At 40.8% G+C, this 12,218-nt stretch overlaps 2 protein-coding genes across 2 annotated transcripts; one reads left to right on the forward strand and one right to left on the reverse strand.

Annotated features, from left to right (window-relative positions):
- Window positions 1-315: 315 nt before the first annotated feature.
- On the forward strand, window positions 316-3,546 carry LOC145455282 (putative leucine--tRNA ligase, mitochondrial). The gene has a single exon (XM_080333231.1). The coding sequence runs from the start codon at window positions 814-816 to the stop codon at window positions 3,430-3,432; it is 2,619 nt and encodes an 872-aa protein (XP_080189357.1). The 5' UTR covers window positions 316-813; the 3' UTR covers window positions 3,433-3,546.
- A 626-nt stretch (window positions 3,547-4,172) lies between these two features.
- LOC145455284 (phenylalanine--tRNA ligase beta subunit-like) lies at window positions 4,173-6,127 on the reverse strand. Its single transcript, XM_080333233.1, has one exon. The coding sequence runs from the start codon at window positions 6,087-6,089 to the stop codon at window positions 4,311-4,313; it is 1,779 nt and encodes a 592-aa protein (XP_080189359.1). The 5' UTR covers window positions 6,090-6,127; the 3' UTR covers window positions 4,173-4,310.
- Between the last annotated feature and the right edge of the window lie 6,091 nt (window positions 6,128-12,218).

The raw sequence follows: 12,218 nt of genomic DNA on the forward strand, positions 1-12,218 counted from the left end.
TGTTGATGATCCAAATTCGAACCCAGCAAACCGTCCCTCATTCAACGATACCTAATCCACGACAAAAGCATCCATGTCATCGCCAATGTATATTGGGAGTTGGGAGTTGTTTATATAGCTCAGTGGTTGGGACACTTTCAAAATATAAGACACCATCGTGTGCCATGTTGTGCATAAGATGCCATATTGTCAAAATATATCAACATCATGGCCAAAGTATATGGTGCGATCGCGGACATCATCAATTCATTTCCACCCGTTGTTAAAAAGAGACTCAATAATGGTATTTATGTATTGCACATTTGTATTTGCAGTTAGCACACGCCGGTATTTGTTAGAATGCCGCTCAGATTGCCGTTACACTGAAATTATAGAGATTGTACAGTGCAATCTCTATACTGAAACGCGGAACCAGCTGAAGTCAAAAGGCAACCGTTGGGAAATCCCCGAAGTTCATGACAAAACATGTGCTGGAGTTATGCATCGTACACGAAGGCCTTTATTTTAACGCCGTTTTTATAGAATTCAGTGGGCCTTATTGGGCGTGCGTTGTCCCTAAGGTGCAGGAAATAGTTATAGATATTTGGTATCAAAATGTTACACCAACCCATCCCTTCGTGTATTTATAGTCGTAGCTACAATTTTATTCCAAATACCTAATTCATGAATGCAAAATAAATACAGCACAATAGCTGGATGTTATATATTTCTATCGGCAGTAAATGCTTTGATAGATCCTGGGAATGTAAAGGAAAAAACTGATTGCACATCGATTGTTTTCTGTACGGCTGTCCCCCGGAAAATTGAGAAGCAATGCTCAGCCAAGGAAGGGCATATCTCCGTCACAGCGTTGTTCAAGGTCAACAACTCATACGTTATGTGACCAACGAATCGGGCACATGGAAACGCAGGTATAAACGTCAAACAAGAGTGGAAATTGAGGAGTATTGGAAAGAAAAGTTGACAGAAAAATGGGAAAGTCGGGAAAAATTTCCCACCAACGAAGTCAAGCCCAAATTCTATTGTTTATCAATGTTCCCTTACCCATCTGGCAGACTTCATATGGGTCACGTACGCGTTTACACCATTAGCGACACATTTGCACAGTTTTATAGAATGAATGGATATAATGTTATACACCCAATGGGTTGGGACGCCTTTGGTCTACCTGCTGAGAATGCGGCACGCGATAGAAACCTCGACCCAAAAGAATGGACCCTTAGTAATATCAAGTATATGAAAGACCAACTGAAAAACTTGAATTTGATGTTTGACTGGGAAAGGGAAGTTTCAACCTGTGACCCAGAATATTACAAATGGACACAATTCATATTTGTCAAGTTATTTCAAGCCGGACTTGCGTATCAAAAAGATGCACTTGTGAATTGGGATCCGGTAGATCAAACAGTACTAGCTGATGAACAAGTTGACGAAGACGGAAGATCGTGGCGTTCTGGCGCTGTTGTTGAACAGAAATATATGAAGCAATGGTTCTTAAAATCGACTGAGTATTCAGAACAACTTCTGGATTCACTATCCAGTATCGAAGAGGACTACGGTGTAAAAGCTATGCAGAAAAACTGGATCGGTGAGATTGACGGATGTAACTTTGATTTCGAAGTATCAGTTGACAATGAAATTTTATGTACACTTCCTGTGTTTTGTCCTCATCCGGAATCAGTGATGAATTCCTCCCATATCGTTATCCAGTCGAAGTTCAAAGGTGAAATCGCAAACGTCCTGGATAATCATGGCAAGAAAAGTGTTGCAGATATGATATCAAATTCTCCGTGTGATAAAGAAATATTGCTGCATGAGTGTACGTTTAAGAACCCGTTATCTGGTGATATGTTACCTATAATTATCAGTGATCAGTATGAAACAAAATTTGAAAAAACTCCTCTCATATTAGCCATACCAGAAGTTGATGATATTGCAACAGCAATGGCCAATCATTACAGTTTTCAACATCCGAACTACCCTTCTACCGGCTCGGATATCCTTGCAAAAGCCAAGCTTCTCGGTATATGGAATGGAAAGCGGTGCAGCAGCAAACTTAGAGACTGGCTCATTTCACGTCAAAGATACTGGGGAACCCCTATACCAATAATCCACTGTCAACGTCACGGCGCAGTTGCGGTACCCGCAGAAAAATTACCTGTTCAATTACCAGAAATTAAAGATGTTTCTATCAAACCTGGCCAATCTCCTCTAGATTCAGTGCATGAGTGGGTCGATACATCGTGCCCCAAATGTGGATTGCCTGCAAAGCGAGAGACCGACACTATGGACACTTTTGTGGATTCTTCATGGTACTTCTTGCGCTACACAGACCCGTTAAATACAGATGTTCCGTTTAGCCGTAAAATTGCTGATCAACTCATGCCTGTTGATTTGTATATTGGTGGAAAAGAACATGCAGTGCTGCACCTGTACTTTGCACGTTTCATTAATCATTTCCTTGCCGATCAAGAATATCTGCGTCATAAAGAACCTTTCAAAAAGCTGTTGTCGCAGGGGCTAATAAAAGGTTTGACCCATCAAGTGAAATCTACAGGAAAATATATATCGCTAGATGATGTTGACAAAACAGCGGAAGTCCCTGTCACAAAAGACGGTGGAGAGTTGGTAGAAGAATCATTCCAAAAAATGAGCAAATCCAAATTCAACGGGATAGATCCAGAAGATTTCGTTAAAGAATGGGGCATAAGTATCACACGGTTGTATGTGTTATACGCTGCAGCACCTTTCGAAGATATACATTGGAACGTCAAAACAGACGTGATACCAGGAGTGATGAGACTGCAGTTGAAACTGTGGACATGCGTCACTAAGATTATTGACGCGCGAAAAGGATTACACAGAGACTCGATTGACAATTTTAAAGCAGATATCGCGTTTTTGCGGAAGGTGAATAATCTCAACGGCGCAATCAACAAGGCGATACAGGATATCACAGGGCATTATCGAAATGACTGTGTACTAAGCGCCGCAATCACATGCCTTATGGTACTTGGCAAGATTTTGTCCAATATACCTGGTAACATAATTACGTACAGTGCCGAGTTTGAAAGAGGATTGTCTGCGATTATAATCATGGCTGCACCGATGGTACCTCACTTTTCCTCGGAACTTTGGTGCGGCATGCAACTAATGCAATACAAGCTGACTGAACAGGTGTGGGAATCAGACGTTTTGGCACAACCGTGGCCCAAACCCAAGCCCCCTCTGGTGCGGTTCGAAGATTATAAAATTTATGTCGACGGCGGTTTCTGCGTTGATTTGAACTTGCCAGCAGTCGTGAACGACTGGTGCGGGATGAAGAGGATCGTCTTGGGAAACAGATCTGTGCAGAAATCGCTGCGGAATAACGAGCCTGCCAAGTTCAAGGTTGATGAAGATGGTTATGAAATTCATATATGCACCTCATAACATGTGCGATTTTCACTCTACCACTGTGTGAAGCTATTGATTTGATAGAATCAGTTGTCACTATTATAATTTGGCTTTTATGGCCCTGTACAACAGGTTCAAGTAGTCTTGAAATTTGTTGCGGTTGACTCTCACTAAGCATCATTGGTCATTGACAGGTCAGGGGCAACAGAGGTAGCAACACCCAGCTGAAAGTACTCGAATCTGAATCAAGTATTAATTTTAATGATTCGAGTTGAGTAGTAAAAGACAAATTTTTCGAATACTGAAATTATATGCTCCTCGCAACTGAAAGGTAATTTCTTAACGAGAATTATAGTTTTAGTACTGTTTTCCACTGAGGAAGCCTTGAAACCTTGATTGGCCGTGTCGCAGCATACAATACATAGCACAAAGCTACACTAACGTTACACATTTCCGAAGTCATTATCATTTAACAACATTGTCAAAAAGTGGAATGTAATCGGTAGTCGAAAAAATACCAATGTTTCTTTAATGTTACAGATAGCAGGCATTATGTTCTTTGTGGTATCATAAGAGGTACATAATTGAACTTTGACATTCTGTTGTGACATCATAATGAGTTATACTTGACTCGAAGCGTGATACTTGATTCAGAATCGAATCACTCAGGTACTCGATTTTGCGCAGCCCTAGCGATGAGTGATCTATTTTCAGCAAATACTGTTAATTTGAGATGCATTGCTTGTCGTAAAACATTTAGGGTTACCTGAAAGCAATCGAATAATCAAATTTATTTCAACATCATGAGATTACAATACTGGGCATGCGAGGACACTTAACACAGGTTTTACTACCAATAGGACCAATCATTGTCACAAGTTCTTTTTGTTCCGCATGAATGACCGCAACCGGCGCTACGATAAGAAATGCTGCAGGTCCATCTCGATTGCAGACGCCGGATAAGCAAGTTCAAAATTTGTAATCACTTCCGGGTGCAGAACCCCCATTTTTCCAATGCATTTTCCATTGACCATGACATCCGCACAGCGACCAGGAAAATAAGAGTTGTTACTTCCAGGTTTAATTCTGTATGTCGATTCGCTGTCTTCGACAGACGGTTGAATTTCAAGCAGTTGCATTATGCGATCGAGCAAGCCGTGGATTACTTCAAATCCTGGCGATTTATTGTAATACACAGCTGCTAAGTGACGTCGGTTTCGCGAGCCTGTATCTGATGCGGCATCTTTGTAAATAATGTCTTGGATCTCGAACAGTTTCATCGGCAGCGGCATGTTTCTGTTGGAAGACACCGTCTTCAATAATCCCGGCAAAAGCGACGTTCTAGTGACTTGAAATTCTAACGTTTTCGGATTTCCGATATGAACAGGTGACAAATCGACCCCGTCGCGCATTTTCGCCCCCACGTCATCGCGCGAACATAATGCAAAAGACAGGGCTTCTGTGAATCCGGCAGCCGCCATGTCGAGCCGCATTAGATCGGTCAACTTATTGAGCTTGAACTGAGCTCCTATAGTAACCGACTTCGGGAATGTGAACTTGACGTTGTTAAAGCCGTATGCGACAGCGCAGTCTTCCATAATGTCGCAAGGATGCATTATGTCAGACCTTGTCGGGGGTATTTCAACTTCAATACTTGCGCCTGTATTTTCTGGTAAAACCGTAGACTGCAGACACATTCTTGTCAAAAGAGTGGCGATTTTTTCTGGACTTTCCTCGATACCTATTTTGCTGTTGATATAGCCGGCAGAAACGATTTCTTTTCGGTACGGAAGTTCGGGTGTTACCATAATATCACCCGTCGGTCGTTCGATTTGGACTGGTTCAATTGCAAAAGGCTTCTCACAATACTCAGAAAACATCGTAACAATAGTATCCAAAGTTATTTTGGCCTTTGTTAAATCTGTTGCAGTGATTTCGATAAGCACGTTTTTAGTATCCAACGTAATTTTACTATGATCTCCATTGATGATTGGTGGCATTGACAAAACCACACCATTACTGTCGTAAATTACCGGATACACAGGCTTGTCACGAATAATTGGTAGGTATGATTTCAAATGGCTTTCCTTCGAGTATAAATCCATCAATTCTGCTGCTGTGTACTCCTTTGTTTGATTCAACGGCTTGAACTTCATATCCTGTGGTTTCTTAGCATCGTACAGGAATGGACCTTGAATTGTGTCCAAATCATGAGTGCCAATGGACACGAGACTTCGTTTGCGGCCGATATTTTGGTGTAGTTTGTCCTGCAAGTCAATGAAACTTTCATATCGCGTTTTATCGAAGGATATGTTTCTCAAGATTGCAGCAACGACTTCGCCACGCACCATTAAAGTCGAGTTGGTTTGTTTCATCTTCTGAATCACACACGGCTGCTCACAAACGTACCTAGGTGGTGACATTTGGCAGAGAAACACTTTCAAGCCACGGACCAATCCCTCAAGGCATAGCAAGTCGTATCTGTTTGCTGGCACATCGATTTTGTAGATAACCTCCTCTGATGCGTCAGCAGCTTTGGAATCCCCCTGTTCTTTAGCTATTTGCTCTTTTTCAGAAGTGATTTCATCGAGCTCAAGGCCATATTCGAAGCACAGTTCGTCAAATTCTTCGTCAGAATAGTTTTTGCCGAGTGCCTTGTTCAGCAGGTCACGTTTTACGCTAACAGTCGGCATACTGTGGCTGAATCTGAATAGAACGAGAGCAGACTCATTAGCAGTGTTGGGATGACTCGAGTCATGACTTGACTCGAGTCAGACTCGAGTCACCTTTTTGGTATGACTTGACTTGACTCGAGTCACTTTGCTAAAATGACTTGACTTGACTTGACTCGGCGTATCAGAAATGTGGATTGACTCGTGACTCGGAGCAAAATTCACCAGTCAATTTCGAGTCATCAAGCAATCGATGTCGATAAAAATCATTTTTTCTTGTATATGTTCGGATTGTACGCGAAACGCCCGTGAGAGCGACCAATCATTCAATGATCGTGATCGTGCGTTTTACTGAGCCTCCATTGTTCTCTCACAATATAAATTGATCGCAAACGAAACGGAGTGATCGAAGCTTACAGCTTACGCTGTCGTAAACTGGTACAGTAAAGTAATTTAATCGCATAATCTCTATTCTGTTCTCTGTTCTTTACTTAACCAAAACTTGTTTTATTGAAATTGAATTCCAATATAGTTTATATAGTCCTCAACCATTGGTGCAGGCTGGAATTGTATCATATCAATTAGTAAATGGGTAATGTACATCTTATCAATTCGTTTCTCTATTTTTGCTGGTAACTATAATCCGAGGCTTTGCAATTACTTACCCATATTTTAGCATTTCTACGTATATATGAGCGATAAAGCGCCTTCTTGCGTTTATAATTAACTTTATATTCGTTCATAGGTCCAGAATCAGTGACGAATCAATCTGTATTTCAGACAACTAGCAAAATGCAATGACGTAAGCATGCCTGATACTTCAAAAAGACAACATGACTTGAATTGTGACTTGACTCGTGACTTGACTTGACTTGACTCGAGTCACCTCCAAAAATCGAGTGACTTGACTTGACTCGAGTCACCTTCGAAAATCGATTGACTTGACTTGACTCGAGTCAGAATGTGTAATGACTCGAAGGTAGTGACTTGATCCCAACACTGCTCATTAGTAGAGGCAGTCAAGTCAAAGCAAAATAGAACAGCAAGCTAATATTTGGATGTTCTGCCTTTTATGGTGATAAATAGGGAGTGAAACCTTCGCAGCAGTAGCAGGATGTTACATACAGAACACAAACTACCAGAGGTTGTCAATAACAAAGTATACTACGGTACTTTCAAAGTAGTTTACTTCATGTAAATTTTGCCTACTCACAGTACTTCCTGAAGCAGTTGGACTACTTCTACTTGACTGTTTAGTCTTTTAGGCAGAACTGGACCGCAACCGGGAATGAGACAGTAATTTTTGTCCGAACGATGGAGGACTACATAGAAGCAAAGGAATCGTTAGGTTATCTACTCGTATTTCAGCTCCACACGCCGAAAGACTAGCTGGAATCATACTTGAACGTGGAAAACTACATGATTCTAGCTGTCTACTAGACTAATTAGAATGAAATGATGGTACTCCAATTCAAATTAAATTTGTGAAATGTTCCTATGATCCAAGTTAAATTCTAATTTCTGGTTTTCCAGAGCCAAGCTCGGTGTACCGACATTTGCCATTATTTCGCTCATGAGAATGAGCTCTGATTCGATATGAACTGAGTAATATTTCCTTCTTAATTACAAGTTTTTGCTGATTACTGAATCAGTGCGGCAATATAATCTGTAATCTAACTTGAAAAAACACGCTGTGTAGCTGTAATTCTAATTATGATCAAATTTGGAAATGCTGAAAATTTTCTGTAGTTGTTCAATAAATGTTCATGTCCAACTCTACTACGATCTACCAATACCACAATACGCTGTAGCTAGCATAAATATAGGCTACACGCTACTACTACAGTATATGCAATGCATGCGAGCGAATGACCGACGGTCCACAATTCTGCGTGTCATCCTCACGTAAAGTATGTAGCTAAGTGAGTACATCAAGACGTGGTGTTAAAGTAATATTGAGATAGACGCGACTGGTCTTAGTTATAAGTACGATTGAAAAACATATATGACGAAAACCGTAAAAGAGTGACGAAACTTGCCAACATGTGAAATGATACGCTTGACTGCAATTATAATCAGCATCTTGAACTTCTCACCGCCAGATGGCCGTATATAGCAAACTATGCCGCTAAACACAAGTACTACTGACATAGCAATTTACGGCTACCCTAATCAGTGGTAATCTTGAAACTTGCTACAGTGTTAGATGACATCATCAAGATATACAATTCGAAGGTTAGTGGCTCATCTAGGTATGCAACACAATCAAAATCAACATAGACCGATACCGGGCTTTTCGAAAAATCCGTTACGCGCTAGGCTGCGCGCATACATACTTGACTTCGATAACGAGATTTCCACCCTAATCAGTTAGTGGTAATCTTGAAACTTGCTGCAGTGTTAGATGACGTCATCAAGTTATACAATTCGAAAGCTAGTCGCTCATCTCGGTATTCAACACAATCAAAATCAACATAGACCGATACCGGCTTTTGCGAAAAATACGCTAGTGGCTAGGCTGTGCGCAGTGCGCACCTATACAGTGCGCACCTAGCCTACATAGGTTAGTACTCGACTTCGAAACGAAATTACTAACCTAACTGTGTAGTAACAGCTTCGCACAGAGTACGAACGCATAATCCGAATAATGGATACGAAATCTTGTCATCTCTCCCGCTATGGAACGCCTTCAAAATCTATAGAGCAATACCGGCTTTTGCATAAAATCTGTCCGCAGGTATAGGCTGGATGCCATATCAGCGCACGCGCACTCGCGCACACCTTCATAATCCATATACGCTCAACTTCAATAACAAAATTACTGCCCAAATTCTGGAGTAACAAATTTGACACCACATATCGAACAAAATTAGAATACCTATAATCTGAATATTCCATAAGAAATCTCGTCATCTCTCTCGGCAAGCAACACTGTCAGATTTCAAGGTTGTCACTCAAATGGTTAGTGTAGTAATTTCGTTTTCGAAGTTGCGTGTATATTGTACAGGTGTGCGTAAAGTGCGCTATCGCATAATATATTTTACGCAAATGTAGGTATTGCCCTGTCCAGAGTTTGGCGGTGTTCCATACGTTCAATTTATGTGTGGCCTATTTTCATTATATGTGATCTAACTGTGTGCGAAGTCTCAAGGTTAAAGCACTCCATGACAGGGTAGTAATTTCGTTCTCGAAGTAGTCGAATATGCATTGCATAGAGCGGCTGTTCAATAACTTTTTTTCTGGATTCCAGCCATTCAGTGATTAAATTGTCAGGTTACCCTAAAAAACGATGCACACCCAATTTAGTTCAATTCTAACAAGTATAAGGCTCCGCAATTTTTAATTTATACAGGAAAATTAAAAAAAAAATTCAAATTTGTCTGTCAACCCCATGAAATTGTTGAGCTGTCTTCAGATACGATGCAAAACAAATTTGACTCAATTCCAACTAGTAGAAGCGGAGTTATTTGAATTTGTCGTTGATAATTCTCGGATTATCCTTGATTGATGGATAATCCGAGTATAATCAACGAAAAACTCCAATAACTCCACTTCTACTAGTCCGAATTGAGTCGTTATACATGTATTCCACTCGCGGACATATAACGTGATGTGGTAACATTATTACTGTGTAACACTCGGGCGTCAATACTTTCGCGCGAAGCGAGAACATTTTTCATGGTTAGTGAGTGGAATTGGTTCATTATATTGTTATTTGCATAATGAAATACGTTTTCCTTCCGGCAACCTTGATATTCATGCACGGTCGCATTTCGATTACTTATGTAGCCTACGGCCGCATTCCAGGACATAATGTTCGCAATGAACTAACAGGACACCACATAGCCTACCCATGTTAAATGGTCCATGTCCATTTCCGGTGAACTCCAGACTAACGTACTTTTTCATATCGCCTTGCTACAGTGGTCAATGAGCAAGTGGTGTATTAATTATTTCGTTGAAGCACGGTTATTTAGTAACCTCTGGTAAAGATTGACCCTACTTCCAAGATTGGAATCGCTGATACATACCAGACCAAATTAAAATACTTCTTTGATCAGACTCGTGCGAATTCAAATCATCACTTTTCAACGGCGATATTTTCCAGTGCCAGTCGCATTTATGTCGGAGGCGTCTGATTGCAGGGAAAGGATCATTAGGCGCCAGGCATTTAAGCACCCGAAAATCTATATCGAAGGCTTCGGAATACATGCGTCGGTTTTATGGCCGTCAATCATTTTGGAAGCGCACTTTGCGGAGTCGCATGTAGCCTGCTTTATATGTCTTCGTCTGTCCCGGAACGGAAATTGGCGGAACTAACAGTCCCCAATCCCCATACTGAACTGACACCCCTAGACTCAACCAACCCAACGACCTCGGGCTACTCTATTGTATCTACTGCTGGTACTATTGTATTCTCATAATTGAGAATGCAGCTACATTCAATTATGGGTTTTTGCGGAAGGAATTTGTTTGGGGTACCCGAAAATAAAGTCAAGACAAGTATGGACATTAAATCGCGCGTAGCGCGAGGAAAATTTTTAAGTTGCATTCATCTGTCCCAAAATACTGTAATATTTATTAATTTTACGAAAATTTTACGAACATTTGGGGGGAGCGATCGTCCCGTTCGCTTTTTCCTGGCTACGCCACTGGTTTGTACAGGAAACTATATTGGCTACCAGATTTGAAATAATATTTCGGCATATAATTACGCTAATGTTAGAGCGAATTAATAAGTCACTATATCAAATGATGCGATACACTTGGATTTAAAGGCTAGATACAATGCAGGCTTAATTTAATTGTTGCATTCATTTATAGTTACCAACCGTTATCGGAGTGGCGGGTTACATGCAGGAGTCACCAACACGCGGCCCGTGACCTGATTTGATATTTCGGAAGAACGCTTAGTGAAGCATTTTGAAATGCTAATCGATTTCAATTTCAGTGTAATAATATTGATGTTGTCGTTCAGCTATCATTCAGCTACCATTCCTCACTATATAGCTGATACGACTTATGCGATGGTAGGCTAATAGCATTCCATGGAAGAAGAAATAGCTGATATTAATGGGCTGCCGGGCATATTGACTTGACGTGCAATGGCCCAATTACTACCAAGACTGAGATGCTAAAAACAACATTGGGCTTCCCCACAAGATCAAGTTTCACGAGGAGATAGTTTTCCAGCAAATACCGTCTCTAGCTAACCTCAATATCGATTCTTTAGTCGCTGAAAAATTGTTTTCAGATATCGTGCGCAGCTCATAGTTCAAAATAGAACGAAAGTGATGATCATGATATTTTTGTTGTATTCGTATTTATTTCATAAAATATTTTTTTGTGGTAGCTATGCCTCTCATCAATGTTAGAGAGCACAACGTTGTACGGACATAAAGTTTTAAAGACATGGTTGCTAAACTGTGTGGCCTATTTTATCTCGATATTGAATTCATGCGGCCCGCGGCCTCTACGAAATTCGGAAAGTGGCCCGCGACCCTTTTTGAGTTGGCGACCCCTGCTATAAAGATTATACTATACAAGTATATACAATTATACATATATTGCAAGTAGGTATGATTCTCAATTTCATGATGTTCGCTCTTGTTTTGTCGCCTATTTTCGCCTCCGTCTCTCTATCTTTTCATTATATCGCAATCTTGCGGCACGATAACTCTTGCAATCTCGCAATCTTGATCTGATCAAAAGTTCAATAAATGAGCTGAACTGATGAATCCACTGGGGTTGGTGTATGACGGGAGGAAAGTCTTTTGAGAGCTCGTAGATCTTATGCAACCGATGTCGCCATGACCGTATAGTAAAATTCAATGTCCAGTTAACTTGTTTCAGGAGTCTTACCGTTAGTTATAGCAGTCAAAGAATTCGACCCTTATACATTGACCCATATTGGGATGGCTCATGTCAAACGACCAGAAATTTCGAATTTCGTAAACATCGAGGTCCGTCTATTTTTTCAAACGTTGCGATGCGTGTGATGTGTTAGCTGAATTCAATGATGTATGTAGCAGTGTTTCCCAAAGTGGGCGCCAGGGTAAATTGAGCGATTGGGGGCGCTGAAAGTAAACGTGGGCGGTGTGGGTTATGGACTATGGGAAACTATTTGGGAATACCCGTAAATTAATAGCT

This window comes from Botryllus schlosseri, chromosome 14 (genome assembly GCF_051294905.1).
Source record: "Botryllus schlosseri isolate E-star chromosome 14, Bs_hap1, whole genome shotgun sequence".
Lineage (NCBI taxonomy): Eukaryota > Metazoa > Chordata > Ascidiacea > Stolidobranchia > Styelidae > Botryllus > Botryllus schlosseri.

Bases quoted from the DNA above. Each gene is read 5' to 3' on its own strand.
- LOC145455282 (XM_080333231.1), top strand. From the start codon at position 814: ATGCTCAGCCAAGGAAGGGCATATCTCCGTCACAGCGTTGTTCAAGGT.
- LOC145455284 (XM_080333233.1), bottom strand. From the start codon at position 6,089: ATGCCGACTGTTAGCGTAAAACGTGACCTGCTGAACAAGGCACTCGGC.